The 17,986-nt window shown below is 57.3% G+C and overlaps 1 protein-coding gene across 3 annotated transcripts in view; it reads left to right on the plus strand.

Annotated features, from left to right (window-relative positions):
- The window catches only part of Itpr3 (inositol 1,4,5-trisphosphate receptor, type 3), a 64,969-nt gene that overhangs the window by 39,003 nt on the left and 7,980 nt on the right, over positions 1-17,986 (plus strand). For 2 of the 3 annotated variants that reach the window (XM_087596960.1, NM_013138.2), the window contains 23 exon segments: positions 629-880; positions 970-1,114; positions 1,595-1,736; positions 2,110-2,309; positions 4,752-4,881; positions 5,223-5,280; positions 6,523-6,688; positions 7,506-7,670; positions 7,748-7,822; positions 8,270-8,395; positions 9,565-9,687; positions 10,288-10,488; positions 11,251-11,502; positions 11,653-11,778; positions 11,863-11,988; positions 14,198-14,318; positions 14,611-14,801; positions 14,957-15,105; positions 15,223-15,331; positions 15,415-15,505; positions 15,680-15,849; positions 17,526-17,700; positions 17,792-17,973. In XM_087596960.1, coding sequence (XP_087453086.1) covers positions 629-880; positions 970-1,114; positions 1,595-1,736; positions 2,110-2,309; positions 4,752-4,881; positions 5,223-5,280; positions 6,523-6,688; positions 7,506-7,670; positions 7,748-7,822; positions 8,270-8,395; positions 9,565-9,687; positions 10,288-10,488; positions 11,251-11,502; positions 11,653-11,778; positions 11,863-11,988; positions 14,198-14,318; positions 14,611-14,801; positions 14,957-15,105; positions 15,223-15,331; positions 15,415-15,505; positions 15,680-15,849; positions 17,526-17,700; positions 17,792-17,973 — 3,475 coding nt within the window. 3 annotated transcript variants of the gene reach the window in all.

Here is a 17,986-nt window from a genome sequence, read left to right on the forward strand (position 1 = left end):
CCCTGGCTTTTCTGGAACTCACTCTGTAGACCAGGCTGGCCTTGAACTCACAGAGATCTGCCTGCCTCTGCCTCCCAAGTGCTGGGATTAAAGGAAGATGGCACCACAGCCCAGCCTATTTGTCTTTGAGACAGCATCTCACTCTTTAGCCCAGGCTAGTGTTGAACTCAAGGCCATCCTCCTGCCTCATCCTTCCAAGGGCTGGGATTAGAGGTGTGGCCTAGACAGGTCTTACATGACTTGTGCAAAGGCTCTTGCTAACGCCAGCTGGGGGAACCAGCACGAGTGTTCCCACCCTGGGTGGCCTGGCTCCAGGACCCTGCCTGGTAATGAGGTGTGAGGAGGAGGGAGAGGCATGATGTCACTCACAGCTAAGCTTCTGCTATCTCTCATCTGAACTGCTCACACCTTTCACCAGCGGGCTCTTCCCACTCTCCCAGCCGCCCCGGTTCCTGTAAGGACCTGTCCCAGCTGAGCCAGAAAATACCTGCCCTCCTTTACCAGGAGGGGCCGTGTCCTCTCTGTGAATCACTAGTCCCCTGCCCCCTGGTGGAGTCCTCTCCAGGCCACCCTGGTTACCCGCTGCCGCTGCCCCTGCTGCCGTCCTCTAACCCAGTGCTACCCACAGGTACCAGTTGAAGCTGTTTGCCCGCATGTGCCTAGACCGCCAGTACCTGGCCATCGACGAGATCTCCAAGCAACTGGGTGTGGAGCTGCTTTTCCTATGCATGGCGGACGAGATGCTGCCCTTTGACCTCCGCGCCTCATTCTGCCACCTGATGCTACATGTGCACGTGGACCGTGACCCCCAGGAGCTGGTGACCCCTGTCAAGTTTGCCCGCCTCTGGACAGAGATCCCCACGGCCATCACCATCAAAGAGTGAGAGTCTGGAGGGAGGCTGGCTACTCAGGGCACGGTGGGGCGGGGAGGGGCGCGGGGACCCTCAAGCCTCCTGCTTCCATCCTTAGCTATGATTCCAATCTCAACGCCTCCCGAGATGACAAGAAAAACAAGTTTGCCAGCACCATGGAGTTCGTGGAGGATTACCTTAACAACGTGGTCGGCGAGGCCGTGCCCTTTGCCAACGATGAGAAGAACATACTGACCTTTGAGGTGGGTGGTGGGTCCTCGGGCTGGAGGGAGTGGGGCTGTGGTCGTCCCCTCCCCACCTCCCCGCCGGACCTTGGTGATCAGGGATGGATGGTAGGACCCATCATTCCCTTTTTCTGATACCTTCAGCCCAGCTATCCTTCAGATATCTGAGGTCCCCCGACCCCCCCCCACAATGGACCGCTTCCCCCACATCCCACCCCCGCCGGGTTCTGTGCTCTGAATCCACTGAACCCATCCACCGGAGTCCTGCCTTCATCACCCTGGTTTTCTCTGTCCCATTTGGAGCCCAACAGAGCCACAGTCTGGCCCTGAACAGTCACGACCTTAAAAACCAGGACCCCTCCCACCAAGCATGTGGGTCTAACTCCCCATAGCCTCAACTCCATGCGTTGGTCCTGTCCCTGCCGCTCACCCTCATGACCACGCCCCACACCGCCGCGTGGCTCAGCCCCGCTCACCTCCCTCCCCCCACCCCCACAGGTGGTCAGCCTGGCACACAACCTCATCTACTTCGGGTTCTACAGCTTCAGCGAGCTGCTGCGACTCACACGCACGTTGCTGGGCATCATCGACTGCATTCAGGCACCAGCCGCTGTGCTGCAGGCCTATGAGGAGCCTGGCGGTGAGGCTTGGCCCTCTCCTCAGGCCCTTCCTGGTACCCCCAGTGCTACCTGTTTCCCGGCCCTGTCTCAGTCCCCCTCCATCCTGGTAGCTCAGGGGTCTGGCTCGGCCTTGAGGAAAGGACAGGGGCTGACAGGCTCCACCCCGGAAGAGGTGGTTATGTAAATTGTGCTGGGGTCTGGCTGCTTCCCAGAGGATTTGCTCATCTCCCCACACTCCCTGCTTGCTTTGCCTTCCCCAGTTGGCATCAAGTTCATCTCCCCCTGCAGACCTGCCTGGGTTAGCCCTGTCCCTTCTTAGCGGTTGCCTCACGGGGTTGGAGATTGGGAACCCCTGCCGCGCACCACCTGATGACCCACTCCTGTGACCCACAGGCAAGAACGTGCGGAGGTCCATCCAGGGGGTGGGACACATGATGTCCACCATGGTGCTAAGCCGCAAGCAGTCTGTATTTGGTGCCTCCAGCCTGCCTACTGGAGTGGGTGTCCCCGAGCAGCTGGACAGAAGCAAATTTGAGGACAATGAACACACCGTGGTGATGGAGACCAAGCTGAAGATCCTGGAGATCCTGCAGGTGCTGGGCAGGTGGGTGGGAGGTATGGGGTGGGGGTCACAGGTTCACAGCTGGAGATCCTGGGGGTGCTGGGCAGGTGGGTGGAAGGGCCTGGTATTGGGGAGTCACAGGGTCACAACTGAAGATCTTGGAGACGCTGCAGGTGCTGGACAGGTGGATGGGAGGTTCCAGGGCCGGGGTCACAGAGTCACAGTTTGAGGTCCTGTAGTTGCTGGGCAGGAGGGTGGGGCTCGGGGCCGGGGTCACAGGGTCACAGTTCGAGGTCCTGCAGGTGCTAGGCAGGTGGGTGGTAGGTCCTGGGTCTGGGGTCACAGGTTCACAGCTGGAGATACTGGAGATCCTGCAGGTGCTGGGCAGGTGGATGGGAGGTCCCAGGGCCGGGGTCACAGAGTCACAGTTTGAGGTCCTGTAGTTGCTGGGCAGGAGGGTGGGGCTCGGGGCCGGGGTCACAGGGTCACAGTTCGAGGTCCTGCAGGTGCTGGGCAGGTGGGTGGTAGGTCCTGGGTCTGGGGTCACAGGTTCACAGCTGGAGATACTGGAGATCCTGCAGGTGCTGGGCAGGTGGGTGGTATGTCCTGGGTCTGAGGTCACAGGTTCACAGCTGGAGATACTGGAGATCCTGCAGGTGCTGGGCAGGTGGGTGGGAGGTCCTGGGGCCGGGGTCACAGAGTCACAGTTTGAGGTCCTGTAGTTGCTGGGCAGGAGGGTGGGGCTCGGGGCCGGGGTCACAGGGTCACAGTTCGAGGTCCTGCAGGTGCTGGGCAGGTGGGTGGTAGGTCCTGGGTCTGGGGTCACAGGTTCACAGCTGGAGATACTGGAGATCCTGCAGGTGCTGGGCAGGTGGGTGGTATGTCCTGGGTCTGAGGTCACAGGTTCACAGCTGGAGATACTGGAGATCCTGCAGGTGCTGGGCAGGTGGGTGGGAGGTCCTGGGGCCGGGGTCACAGGGTCACAGCTGGAGATCCTGCAGATGATGGGCAGGTGGGTGGGAGATTCTGGGGTCGAGGTCACAAGGTCACAGCTGAAGATCCTGGAGATCCTGCAGGTTCTGGGCAGGTGGCTGGGAGGTCTGGTGTGGGAGGTCACAGAGTCACAGCTGGAGATCCTGCAGGTGCTGGGCAGGTGGGTGGGAGGTCCTAGGTCTGGGGTTACAGGGTCACAGCTCGAGATCCTGCAGATGTTGGGCAGGTGGGTGGGAGGTCCTAGGGTGGGGCTCTCAGGGTCACAGCTGGAAATCCTGCAGGTGCTGGGCAGGTGGGTGGGAGGGTCTGAGGCTGGGATCACAGGGTCACCGTTCAAGATATTGCAGATGCTGGGCAGGTGAGTGGGAGGTCCAGGGTTGGGGGTCTGAGGATCACAGCTGAAGATCCTGGAGATCCTGCAGGTGCTGGGCAGCTGGATGGGAGGTCCTGGGTCTGGGGCCTCAGGGTCACAGCTGGAGATCCTGCAGGTGCTAGGCAGGTGGGTGGGAGGGTCTGAGGCTGGGGTCTCAGGGTCACAGCTGGAGATCCTGCAGGTGCTAGGCAGGTGGGTGGGAGGGTCTGAGGCTGGGGTCACAGGGTCACAGCTGGAGATCCTGCAGGTGCTAGGCAGGTGGGTGGGAGGGTCTGAGGCTGGGGTCACAGGGTCACAGCTTGAGATCTTGTAGGTGCTGGGCAGGTGGGTGGGAGGTCCCAGGGTAGGGGTCCCAGGGTCACAGCTGAAGATCCTGGAGATCCTGCAGATTCTGGGCAGGTGGCTGGGAGGTCTGATGTGGGGGATCTCAGGGTCACAGCTGGAGATCCTGGAGACATTGCAGGTGCTGGACAGGTGGGGGTGGGAGGCATGGAGCAGGTGTCACAAGGTCACAGGGTGTTGCCAGGTTAGCTAGCCCAGCCTTCATGGTTCTTGGACCAGCAGCACTAACATTCTTGGGGGATGCCCTACATAGACATCCTGCTTCCTGGATTAATGGGGGAGCGGGAATCCTGAACAGGAATGTGGCCCCTTATAACTAGAGGGCATGAGGGTGACAGAGTGACCACAGGGAAGTCAGAGGTGGGGCTTCTGTCCCATAAAGATAGACGTTAGAGTTATAGGCGTCCGTATATCCTGTCACCGTACCTCAGGTTTCCCTTTTGGAGAGAGCTGTTGGCAGGGTAGCTAGAGGGACAGCTTGGCTTGCCAACCTGGGAAGTCTGTGTACTTCCTATTGTCTAGCATGGCTGTGTTGGGGGGACAGCCACAGATGTGGGGCTCACTGCCTTCTGTTGAGAAGGAGGCACCAGCCACCATCACTGGGCCAGGAGCTGGGGGGACAGAGGGGACTGACTGTTCCATTTCGATGCCTTGGAGCACCCCAAGGGTGCTAAAGCCCGTTTGGGGGTTCCTTCCTCCATCTTGGAGCAGCAGTAGGGCTCCTGATGGAAATCGGCCTTCACAGCGTCCCCTCTGTTTGCCCAGTTCATCCTCAACGTGCGCCTAGACTACCGCATCTCCTACCTGCTGTCGGTCTTCAAGAAGGAGTTTGTGGAGGTCTTTCCCATGCAGGACAGCGGGGCAGACGGCACAGCCCCCGCCTTCGATTCCTCTAGTGAGTCTTTTTCCCTGGCATCTACTACTGTCGCCGCTCCGCTGCCCCAATCTTTCCTTTCCATGCCTGAAGTACATGTCCATCATCTCCCTGGTCACCGCCATGCGGAGCGGGGGAAGCCAGGACTTGAGGAAGCTCTCACATCCCACCAGGAGCCAGCCAGGGCCTGGCTTTCTGAGCTACTGAGCTTCCTGCTCTGCCGCTCTCACCCTGAAAGCTCTGTGCCCTCACAAAGGCGAGGCCAGGTGGAGGAGCTGCAAGGGCATCTGGGGCTGGCTTGGGCATCCTCTGTGTGAGTTTCTGGCTGCCCCACCTCTCTCTGTCACTTCTGCTTCCCACAGCTGCCAACATGAATCTGGACCGCATCGGGGAGCAGGCAGAGGCCATGTTTGGAGTAGGGTGAGGCTGGGGTTGAGGGGGGCTCCTGATCGGGGTTGGAGGTGGGTTGCCAACATAAGGCTTATAACCCCCTCTTTGGGCAACCTGGGTTTCCTGATGCTGAAGGCTTGACCATTCCCTCCACTGTGTCCCCCAGAAGACCCTCACCCACCACATGCACTGACGCTCCCTGGTTTGCCTGTCCCTCGTGGTATAGAGTAATCCAGGGAGCTAGTTCTTCTGGTAATTCCCACACCTTCATACAGGGCTGCTGTGCCTCTATGCTCAGCAGAGGTCAGGGCAACGGCTGTTCCCCTGTCTCACAGCAGGAGAGATGGGGGAGCTGTAGCATGGTACCCCTCCCCCACCAGCCCTCTGTGCCAGAGTGGAAGAGTCTTCTCAGCCTCTGCTACTGAGTGCCCAGCCTTCCTGGGTGTCTAGCACACCCATTGGGTCTCTTTTCAGAAATCCATTGTGAATTCATGACCTAGGGGAGGGGCTGGGGATGTAGATCGGTGGGGGATGTAGGTCAGTAGGGATATAGGTCAGTTGGTGGAAGACTGCTTATCTAGCATTCATGAGTCCCGGGTTCGATCCCCAGAACCTCAGAAGTCAGATGTGGCTTTGACACCTGTCACTCCAGTCCTCAGCAGGCGGGGGCAGAAAGGTCAGAGTTCAAGGGTGCCTGTCACTACATAGAAAGTTTGAGGCTGACCTGGGCTACGTGAGATATTGTCTCAGAAACAAACCAGAACAGAGAAGTATCAGAATAGATCCCATAAGACAAAAGCCCACAAACTTACAAGGGAAGCAGTGCACTGAAATGATTACCAAACCCCTGAAGAAAATAAATCGGAAGTAACAGCTACAAATGGGGCTCTTGATTAGCGCGTTAGACATCGGCAGCTGCGGGGTGGGCGTAATTAGCACCCCCGACTCCAGCTAGCGTAAATGGTGTCTCACAATTTTCACTAACAAGCTGAGCTGGCGCAAATGCGAAGTCTGGTGACAACCCCCAGGCTCCGTGGTATTCCCTCGCTGCAGGAACAAGCGTCTTCTCATCCCTCAGTGCTGGGGTCCCCACATGAAGGGGTCCTGCATCAGGGGCTCCACTGAGGGTTATCCCCAGGAGGATCCCTGGAGAGCCCGGGGCGGTGGTTCTTTGCACACGCTTGAGCCGGCAGTGACCGGGTATGGTTCTGCCACGAGGGTGGTGGGGGTACATGCCCTCACTCACTGGCCCGTGCCCACCCATGCCGGCAGGAAGACCAGCAGCATGCTAGAGGTGGATGACGAAGGGGGTCGCATGTTCCTGCGAGTGCTGCTGCACCTCACCATGCATGACTACCCACCTCTGGTCTCCGGCGCCCTGCAGCTGCTCTTCAAACATTTCAGCCAGCGCCAGGAGGCCATGCACACCTTCAAGCAGGTGAAGGGGGGTCACCAGCCCAGCCATGAGCACGGGGCCTGCCTGGAGCTCTGGGGCACACAGGGATCTAGTTGCTCGCAGATTGACAACAGGGATGTTTGTTGGTCCTCAGTGCACCTTGTTCACCGAGGTGAGGAGTGGGGGGGAATCTAGGCTCAGCCGCCTTTGGCACCTCCTGGCCTGACTTGTTTCCTATCCTGTGGACAAGGCTCGGGAGTGGTCAGCTATTCCCACCTTTCCTCACCCTTCTGTGTACTGGGTCTGGCTCACGGGTCCCTCACTGTGTACTGGGTCTGGCTCAAGGGTCCCTCACTGAGTTACCCAGTGTCTTCCCTGTGGCTGTCACATCCCCTTGACCGCTTCCCGTGAGCAAGCACTGACAGTGTGCTGGTCCTGACACCAGCCTGCATCGAATTCCCTGCCGAGAGGAGGCCCAGACTGTGTGAGAGAGAGAGAGAGAGAGAGAGAGAGAGAGAGAGAGAGAGAGAGAGAGAGGGAGGGAGAGGGAGAGGGGAGGGAAGAGAGGGTGAGAGTGAGGAGGCCCTACTCCTTAGAGCTCAGGTCCCTCCTTCACTCAGGGTCCAGTGCCCCTCCCATGCATCTGCTGCCTGGGTGGACCGGTCAGGCCACAGAGTATGCCGTGAGTCTGAGACTGTGGCCGGGTGACATGTTAGCTCAGGGCTGGAGTCAGAGAGGGCTTCCCAGAGGAAGGAGCTGTGAATAGTGAGTGATACTTGTGTGGGAGTTCTGATCCCCGAATGGTTACAGATCTGGGGAGTGGGTGCCCCCGTGACCCCGGTACGCCCTCCGTTCGCAGGTGCAGCTGCTCATCTCAGCCCAGGATGTGGAGAACTACAAAGTGATCAAGTCGGAACTGGATCGACTGCGGACAATGGTGGAGAAGTCGGAGCTGTGGGTGGACAAGAAAGGCAGCGTCAAGGGCGAGGAGGGGGAGGCGGGCGCCAGCAAGGATAAGAAGGAGGTGAGGCAGCGTCTGGGAGCCAAACGGGGTGCCCCAAATTGAGGGTGCCTGGGTGACTCTGTCTTCTGCGTCCTCAGCGGCCCTCGGATGAGGAGGGATTTCTGCAGCCACACGGGGAGAAGAGCAGTGAGAACTACCAGATTGTCAAAGGCGTAAGTGGCTGGGCTGGGGTGAGGGAGTGGGGGGGAGGGGGGAAGACATGTCCTGCAGTTGGCCTCGACCTGACTCAGTTGGGGCTCCCACTGGCCTGGCCTCTCCAGCTCCTCCGTCCGGGTTCCGCAGCCAGGCATCTCCCAGTTTTCTGGCACGTTCCAAACAGTCCCACTGAGGCCCTGATAGAGTTATTTTAAAGCTGGAGTTTAATGAGATTCCACTTTACGGCCATGTTGTTTCACGCTTTATGGGAGGGGTGGGATTTTCCATCTCCGCTGGTTGGCCAGGATGGCCTGATTCAGCAGCTGCAGCCAGAAAGAGCCCTTTCCCCTCTCCTGTCCCAGTGGGATATGGGTGTGGCTGCAGCCAGCCAGGAGAGAGCTGCCCAGAGGACCCTGAGGAGGAGGAGGAGACATAAGCTACCATCCATCCCCTCTCCCCTGCAGATCCTGGAGAGGCTGAACAAGATGTGTGGGGTCGGGGAGCAGATGCGGAAGAAGCAACAGAGACTGCTGAAGAACATGGACGCCCACAAGGTCATGCTGGACCTGCTGCAGATCCCTTATGACAAGGTGACCTGGCGTCCAACCCAGTTTATGCTGGGTACCACAGCCCTCAAGGCCAACCTCCGCTGCCCCGGTGCAGATTTAGGTCATCTGCACCCACCTGCTCTTTCAAGTCTACCTCAATTGCACCCCGATCTTTGACCTCCCCTCTCTTGGTGGCACTGGGCATCAAACCCAGAGCCCTGCTCACGAAAAGCAAGCATTCTTTGCCTGAGCCACACAACCCTTGAGTTGAATTTGACCCAGCTTCAGCCTCCTTAACTAGGACCCCAGTCTCCTCTCTTCCTTTCTGACTGATCTTGCCTGTCAGCTCTGCCTGGACCTGTGGGTCATGACCTCTCTGGAGTCAAGTGACCCTTTCATGGTTCTCGAGGTCATCAGAAAACACAGATGTTTACATTAAGATTCACAGCTGGGTTGGGGGCTGGAGAGATGGCTCAGCGGTTAAGAGCACCCGACTGCTCTTCCAGAGGTCCTGAGTTCAATTCCCAGCAACCACATGGTGGCTCACAACCATCTGTAAGGAGATCCGATGCCCTCTTCTGGTGTGTCTGAAGACAGCTACAGTGTACTTATATATAATAAATGAATAAATAAATCTTTAAAAAAAAAAAAAGATTCACAGCTGGCTAAATTGCACTTCCTAAGAAGTGGCGATGAAGGATGAAGTCACCACGACTCGAGGAACTGTAGTGCAGGGTGGAAACATTGGGGAAAAGTCTAGATTCTGACCTCTGACCCTGAGTTCCTTATTCCAATGGATCCATGACACCAAGTCCTTTGTCCCCTAGATTCCCTCACTCCAATTAAGTCTCTCTCAACCTTTGACCCTAAGCCCCTCCCCTCCACTGACCTCTTTTTCTTTATTGAATATTTGTGCCTGTCTGCACACGCACAGAGTTCAGAAGAGGGTGTCAGACGTCTGGAGATAGAATTTGTAGATGTTCGTGAGCCTCCTGGGCAGAGTGTTACGGGTGGACCCTGGGTCCTTTGCAGGGGCAGCACGTACTCTTAGCTGCTTGAAGCCACTTGGATGATTTTCAAAGTTAATTTGTGTGTGTGCACCTGTGTGTGTGCACGCCCATGTGACACATCAGAGAGGGGAGGGCATCAGAGGGGGGAAGGGGCAGAGCCTGCCCCTCCCTGGTGGCCCAGCAGCCTCTCTTTGCACACAGAACGACAACAAGATGATGGAGATCCTGCGCTACACACACCAGTTCCTACAGAAGTTCTGTGCCGGGAACCCTGGCAACCAGGCCCTTCTGCACAAGCACTTGCAGCTCTTCCTCACGCCCGGGGTGAGGCACGCTGGGCCGGGTCCCTGGTGGCTGCCTCTCTGGTGGGCCTACCTTCTCTCTGATGCCCTCCCCTCTCCCTGATGCCCTCCCCTCTCTCTCATGCCCTACCCTTTCTCTGGTGGGCCTACCTTCTCTCTGATGCCCTCCCCTCTCCCTGATGCCCTCCCCTCTCTCTCATGCCCTACCCTTTCTCTGGTGGGCCTCCCCTCTCTGATGCCCTCCCCTCTCTCTTTCATGCCCTCCCCTCTCTCTCATGCCCCCCCTCTCTGGTGGGCCTCCCCTCTCTCATGCCCTTCCCTCTCTCTCATGCCCTCCCCTCTCTTTCAAGCCCTTCCCCTCTCTCTGGTGGGCCTCCCCTCTCTCATGCCCTCCCCTCTCTCTCATGCCCTCCCCTCTCTTTCAAGCCCTTCCCTCTCTTTCAAGCCCTTCCCTTTCTCTGGTGGGCCTCCCCTCTCTGATGCCCTCCCCTCTCTCTGATGATGGGCCTCCCTTCTCTCTGATGTCCTCCCCTCTCTTTGCCCCCTCCCCTCTCTCTGCCCCCTCCCCTCTCTCTGATGGGCCTCCCCTCTCTCTCTCATGCCCCTCCCTCGCCCACCACAGCTCCTGGAGGCTGAGACCATGCAGCACATTTTCCTCAACAACTATCAGCTGTGCTCCGAGATCAGCGAGCCGGTGCTGCAACACTTCGTGCACCTGCTGGCCACACACGGGCGCCACGTGCAGTACCTGGACTTCCTGCACACCGTCATCAAGGCCGAGGGCAAGTACGTGAAGAAGTGTCAGGACATGATCATGACCGAGGTGAGAGCTGCCTGGGCCGCAGGGATCTGGGTGGTGGGGCCCAGGGAGGACTTGGAATGCTGGGCTCATAGAACCAGGGCCAGGAGAACCTGGGCGCCTGGGCCTGGTACGCAGTGGGAAGGCACAAATGTCTAGTCACGCAAAACTCTGAGAACGGGTGAGCCTTGGTCACAGTCTGGGAGTTCTGGTCCTGGGAGCATCTCAGAGGGTTGGGGGAGGGCAGGGGCAGAGGCAGTGATGTCAGCGAGACAGTTCAGCTGTAGCTGTCACTTTGGCAATGTCACTCCTGACCCGTGTCATTGGCTGGCTATGAGGGAGAGGAGGGAGGTGGGATGCGCCTCAGGGTCAGTGCACACTCTGGACGCTTTCTGGATCCAGCGTCAAGGTCTCTCAAATCAGCCAGGGAACCCCAAAACTCAGGCAGGAAGTCAGGCATGAAGGCTCACATCTGTGACCGGTTCATGACTAGCTATAGCTCTAGGTTCAAGGGATCTCTTCTGATGCCCTCTTCTGACCTCTGTGGGTACTGCATACATGTGGTGAACAGACCTGCATGCAAGCAAAACACCCATACACATAAAACAGAAAACAATAATTAAACAAAGAGTTCAAGGTTATCCTCAGCTACATAGTAATTTTGAGGCTAGCCTGGGCTATATGCAGCCCTGTTTCAGAAGCCCCAAACAAACCCCAAACTTAGGACCGAGGTGTTGCCTGGGGCTGCTGGACGAAGGTTCTGATCTTGCCTGCCTCCCCTCACAGCTGACCAACGCAGGCGACGACGTGGTGGTGTTCTACAATGACAAGGCCTCTCTGGCCCATCTGCTGGACATGATGAAGGCAGCCCGAGATGGCGTGGAGGACCACAGCCCCCTCATGTACCACATCTCCCTGGTGGACTTGCTGGCTGCCTGTGCAGAAGGCAAAAATGTCTACACAGAGATCAAGTGCACTTCCCTGCTGCCTCTAGAGGACGTGGTGTCGGTGGTGACCCACGAGGACTGCATCACGGAGGTGTGCGGCTCGGGCTGGGAGAAGGCTGTGGCGTTAGTCACGTGGAGGGGACTGGCAGAGGCACGGGACAGTGGGGAAGATGATGGGCAGGTTAAGAGGGGGAAGGCCGGCAGGCCCTGTTGATGAACCTCTTATGTGCCCGCTGCCCAGGTTAAAATGGCGTATGTGAACTTCGTGAACCACTGCTATGTAGACACGGAGGTGGAGATGAAGGAGATCTATACCAGCAACCACATCTGGACGCTCTTCGAGAACTTCACCCTGGACATGGCTCTGGTCTGTCCTGGGGGCCAGGGTGGGCTTTGTTTGGGGCGGAGGGAGGACCTGCAGATCTCCCCATAGGATTCTCCTCCTCCGTAGGTCTGTAACAAGCGGGAGAAGCGCCTGTCAGACCCCACCCTTGAGAAGTACGTGCTCACCGTGGTGCTGGACACCATCAGCGCCTTCTTCAGTTCCCCATTTTCAGAGAACAGCACATCCCTACAGGTGAGCAACCCATTTGGTCAAGCATGGCCACTTTAGCCGGCTGGCTCACAGGGCGAACTGCTTACTGCAGCACAGGAAAATGCAGCAGGGTGTTAGTCATTTACTGTGTAACAAACGGCCCCAGACGTGGATCAGAACTATAGTGGGAATGATACAAAGTAACCGACAAGGGTTGGGGATTTAGCTCAGTGGTAGAGCGCTTGCCTAGGAAGCGCAAGGCCCTGGGTTCGGTCCCCAGCTCCGAAAAAATGAACCAAAAAAAAAAAAAAAAAAAAAAAAAAAAGAATCCACATACAGTAGTGACAGAATGGATGCTGGCTGTCATCTTGTGGCAACAGAAGTCCTTAGAGCAAGAGTCAAAGTAACCGACAAGAAACAAGTTAAGGATCTGGGGCGGGGCTCACTGTTTGAGGAGTACAGTCTATCCTGGCATCAGGAGCACCCATGGCTGGTCACACTTCATCCAGTCAGTCACCCAGCAATGCATGCTGGTACTTGGTCCACTCCCTCCTTTTTATCCACGCTGGGGCTCCAGCCCATGGGCAGGTACAGCGAATGTTTAAGATGGGTCTTCTGTCTTTCTGGAAACATCCTCATAAACACACCCAACAATGACTTAGGTCCCATAGGATTGACAAGATCAACGAAGGAATCTCTCGGTCCTCTAGCCGGGTGTGCAGGCCCTGGGGTGATGAGGGTGGGTGTGGCTGCTGTCCCGGACAGCAGAGCCATGATGACTGGTATGACCACACACTTTGCAGAGCCTTGCACAGCTCTCAGGTGTTGGGCGGGCAGGCAGCCCTGTGACTCAGTGGTATCACCACAGAGGCATGGCCCACGTCACTGCCAGCCAGGCCTTGAGATTTTTCAGCCTTAACTAGAGACCCAAGAGACCTGTAGTTATACAGAAAATGGAGAAGAAACCAGCGGAAGTGCTCCCATGGATGCTGGGGCTGAGAAGAGTACATAGGTTAGGCACATCGGGCATGGTAGCATATACCTTGATCCCAGCACTCTGGAGGCAGAGACGGGGATCTCTGTGAGGTCGAGGCTAGCCTGGCCTGCAAAACCAGAGTGAGAGAGTGAGGCCCCCATCTTAAAAAAAAAAACAAAGGGGAAAACAAACAAGGTTAGATCCTGGAAGGATGAATTGTTTTGATAGACATTTGAGACAAGGAGACTCTGAAAATTTTTATCTGTGCCTGGGCATAGTAGTCCCAGCCCTGAAGAGGCAGAGGCAGGTGGATCTCTCTGAGTTTAAGGCCGGCCTGTCTCAAAAAAAAAATTTTTTTTTTAATTGCCCCAGCCTCGGACTGGCTGTAGGGTAGGATGAAGTAGAATTTAAAATAAACCTTTGAATTTCATTATTGTATGTGTGTGTGCGACAGCTAGGGGGTGAGCAGGTGGGGGTCAGGACGCAATGTTGTAGAGTCAGGTCCTTTGTCTACTGTTCCTTGCGTTCGAATCAAGGTTGTCCGGCTTGTGAGACACACACATGTTAGGCTGTCTGACTGGCCTGGAGTCTGCCTTTCCTGTCTTTTTGAAAAAAAAAAATTATTTTTTTTGTACGTGAGCACACTGTAGCTGTCTTCAGACACACCAGAAGAGGGCATCGGATCCCATTACAGATGGTTGTGAGCCCCCATGTGGTTGCTGGGATTTGAACTCAGGACCTCTGGAAGGGCAGTCGGTGCTCTAACCGCTGAGCCATCTCTCCGGCCCTCCTCTCATTTGTTGTTTGGTTTTAAATTGTACTTTATGATTTTGACCTTTGGGCCTGGGTCTCACTATGTAGCTCTGGCTGGCCATGGGCCTGGAACTCCCCGAGGTCTGCTTGCCTCTGCTTCCTGAAAGCAGGGACGACCGGTGTGTGGGTGCCTGAGGAGGCAACGGGGAGGGTCTTGGGTCTCCTGCAGCTGGAGTTAAAAGTATGCATGAGTCACACATGGGTGCTAGGACCTGCATTGGACCCTCAAAGGAGCAGCAAGCGCTCTTAGCCTCTGAGCCAGTGCAACCCTCCCTCATATCACTCTGAAGGAAGGCATGGCTGTGAGCCCAGGCTAGGGCTGCGTACAGTCAGAGGAGGTTGTTCATGTCTAAAATTAGTGACTTTCTATCCGGACCAAAGGGGAACTGTGGTAGAGGGTCCTGGGCCGGTGTTGCCGGCTGGGGCGGCTGAGCTCCCTCTGGGGTTCTGTGTCTCCTGCAGACGCATCAGACAATTGTGGTTCAGCTGCTGCAGTCCACCACCCGGCTGCTCGAGTGTCCTTGGCTGCAGCAGCAGCACAAGGGCTCGGTGGAGGCCTGTGTCCGCACCCTCGCCATGGTGGGTGAGTAACCCTGCTGGACTCACCCAGCGCCACCAGCAGGGAGCACCAGTCCCGTAACTACTGCCTTATCCGGAGTCCGAGTGTCTCTCGGGGTTGTCTGTCCTTCCTGGTGTCTGCCCAGCAAGTAGTTACATTTCCTTTTGCTGACTGCACCTGATCAGGCAGGAGGGGGTGCTGGGTTCCCTGTGTGCCCAACAGGGGCTCGGGCAGCGCTCAACCCCGTCCCCATTGGTCTGCCTGCCTCTTCCCCACTCCGTACCTGCCTGCCCTCCAGCGCTGCCCTCTCTTGCAGCCAAGAGTAGAGCCATCTTGCTGCCGATGGATCTGGATGCCCACATGAGCGCTCTGCTCAGCAGTGGGGGCAGCTGCTCAGCCGCGGCCCAACGCAGCGCTGCCAACTACAAGACGGCCACGAGGACCTTCCCTCGGGTCATCCCCACCGCCAACCAGTGGGACTACAAGAACATCATTGAGAAGTTACAGGTAGGCATGGCCGCCCTGCCTCCGGGAAAGGCCCACTCCAAGGCGGTGGCTGGGTTGGGGGTCGGGGGAGAGTTGCTGCCCCTCATAGCGGGTGGGATGTGGTCACACCCTGGTCACCTTGGGCCAGGTGGTGACCTTGCCCCCCTCCCTTCCAGGACATCATCACGGCCCTAGAAGAGCGGCTGAAGCCTCTGGTGCAGGCCGAGCTCTCGGTGCTGGTGGACATGCTGCACTGGCCCGAGCTGCTCTTTCTAGAGGGCAGTGAGGCCTACCAGCGCTGCGAGAGTGGCGGCTTCCTGTCCAAGTGAGCTGGGAAGCTGTGGTGACCTGGGTCCGGGCAGGGCACCCAGGGCCAGAGATGGGAGGGGCCGAGGCTGCATCAAGGCAGGCGGCCCCCTAAGTCTGTGTGCTTCTGCCACAGGCTCATCCGTCACACCAAGGGTCTCATGGAGTCGGAGGAGAAGCTGTGCGTGAAGGTGCTGCGGACGCTGCAGCAGATGCTGCAGAAGAAGAGCAAGTATGGGGACCGGGTGAGTGTCATGGCATCACCGGACTGGGCAAGGGCTCAGGAGGCAGGACCTTGGCCACCAAAAGCCGCATCTCACCTTTCCAGGGCAACCAGCTAAGGAAGATGCTGCTGCAGAATTACCTCCAGAACCGGAAGTCCGGTCCCCGGGGCGAGCTCACTGACCCCACAGGCTCTGGTCAGTGCCAGGGCCGCGCCCTGCCCTACCCCGCCCCGCCCTCCCTGCCCCGCCCCGCCCTGCCCTCCATGCCCCACCCCGCCTCGCCCCGCCTCGCCCCACCCCGCCTCACCCCGCCCCGAATGGCCGGCTCTTGCTTCAAACCACTGTCTCTCACAAGAGCTTCTCCCCAAGGCGTGGATCAGGACTGGTCCGCCATCGCAGCCACCCAGTGCCGGCTGGACAAGGAGGGGGCCACCAAGTTGGTGTGTGATCTCATCACCAGCACCAAGAACGAGAAGATCTTCCAGGAGAGCATCGGCCTGGCCATCCGCCTGCTGGACGGGGGCAACACTGAGATCCAGGTGTGGGGATCAGGGCAGAAGCTCCAGCTCTGAGGGAGCTGCCTGCTCGGGAGGAGCTGTGGCGCCGGGGGCGGCCCACGGTGATTGCACATTCTGTACCTATGCCTGTGTCTGTGGCCCTGTGCCTGCCCTGCAGCCTCGGTCCTGCTCCCCTAGGTCTACTAGTCTGTCATTTTAGAGTGTGATCTTCCTTGCTTTCTCTCCTCCGTTATTCCAAAGCCCCAACTTTTCTAGCCCGCATTCATTCATTCATTCACTCATTCATTCTGTTCACTCATTCATTTATTCACTCATTCACCCACTCATTCTGTTTTCTCTTTCATTCATCTACCCACTCATTCGTTCACTCATTAATTCTATTCATTCATTCACTTGTTCATTGTTCATTCATTCACTCATTAATTCTATTTACTCATTCACTCATTCATTGTTCATTTATTTACTCATTCACTCATTCTGTTTCCACTTTCATTCATTCACTCATTCACTCACTCACTCACCCCCCTCCATTCACGTTTCCCAACCAGCACTTGACACCCAACCATGTCGCTGATGTAAGCAGCAAGCATCCAGCTCTGAAAAAGGAGACATGATCTGTGATCTCTCTCTCTTTTTTTTTTTTTTTTTTTGGTTCTTTTTTTTCGGAGCTGGGGACCGAACCCAGGGCCTTGCGCTTCCTAGGCAAGTGCTCTACCACTGAGCTAAATCCCCAACCCCCTGTGATCTCTTGATACCTGTGTTTCGTGGGCAGTGTCGGCACACTTTGGAAATCGGGATCCAAGACAGGAGATGAGGAATGCAGGGCACATAAGTTAAAAGAGGAGCAACAGGCCGGCCTCATGGCTTGGCCTTGCTGGCTCTGTCACTCAGGGTGCTGAGTCAGGCAGGGGGCTCCCAGGTTCAAGGCTTACCTGGACTACAGAGCAGTTTCAAGGCCGGCCTGGGCACTGTCCCTCAGCCTTGTCTTAGTAAAAAGAGAGACGAGGGGTGGTATAGGAGCCAGAGGCTGGTGGATCTCTGTGAGTTGGAGGCCAGCCTGGCTTTACATAGTGAGTTACAGGGCAGCCAGAGCTACAAAGACTGTCTCAAAACAAACAAAAACAACAGCAAAACAAAAATAACTAAGGAGAAAAAGAAGCCCCATTTAACTGGTGGGCGTGGTGAGGCTCCCCTGGCCTTCCCAATGCCCTAGGCTTCATCCCTGCAGGGATGGAGTGGCAAACATGCAACGGGCAAGCCTAGGTGACAGGGATGTAGACTAGGGTGATGCTGGAGCTGTGGGAAGAGTGTAGTGTGCAGGGCAGCCATGAAGGGGCCGGGGTGGGAGGGCCTTGGTCTTAGCAGCGCTGAGGGAGGTGGAGCCACTGAAGCATTCCTGCAGTGGGGAGACAGGATTTAAGTTTCCAAGGGGGATCCCTTTGGCTGCAGTGTGGAGCAGCTCCTGGAGCTGGTGACCAGCAGGGCCTGGGCAGATGCAGCATGGCCCCCCAACATTGTAGTCCTGACAGGCTGGCCTTCCCCATCAACTGCTGGGCCCTGAAGCCCATCCTTAGCCTGTCTCAGAGCAAGCGTGTCTCCTAGACTTCCTCTGTAGGGCCAGTTTGATGCCTGCTTACCACGCCCTGGGGCCAGACTCAGGGCTGACACCGCTCTCTGCCCCCCTTGCCCTTCTCCAGAAGTCTTTCTACAACCTGATGACAAGTGACAAGAAGTCAGAGCGCTTCTTCAAAGTGCTGCATGACCGCATGAAGCGTGCCCAGCAGGAGACCAAGTCCACAGTTGCCGTCAACATGAGTGACCTGGGCAGCCAGCCTCGTGAGGACCGTGAGCCAGCAGACCCTACCACCAAAGGTGGAGCTCCGGGCAGACATGGGGTGTGGGGTCTATCATGGGTGGGGAGAGGCTTCCCATAGCCCCAGTCTTATCAAGGCCCGCCCCACAGGTCGCGTGTCCTCCTTCTCCATGCCCAGCTCCTCCCGATATTCGCTGGGCCCTGGCTTGCACCGGGGGCACGACGTGAGCGAGCGTGCGCAGAACAACGAGATGGGGACCTCGGTGCTCATCATGCGGCCCATCCTGCGCTTCCTGCAGCTGCTGTGTGAGAACCATAACCGGGACCTGCAGGTGAGTGCCTTGC

Source organism: Rattus norvegicus, chromosome 20 (genome assembly GCF_021556685.1).
Source record: "Rattus norvegicus strain SHRSP/BbbUtx chromosome 20, alternate assembly SHRSP_T2T, whole genome shotgun sequence".
NCBI lineage: Eukaryota > Metazoa > Chordata > Mammalia > Rodentia > Muridae > Rattus > Rattus norvegicus.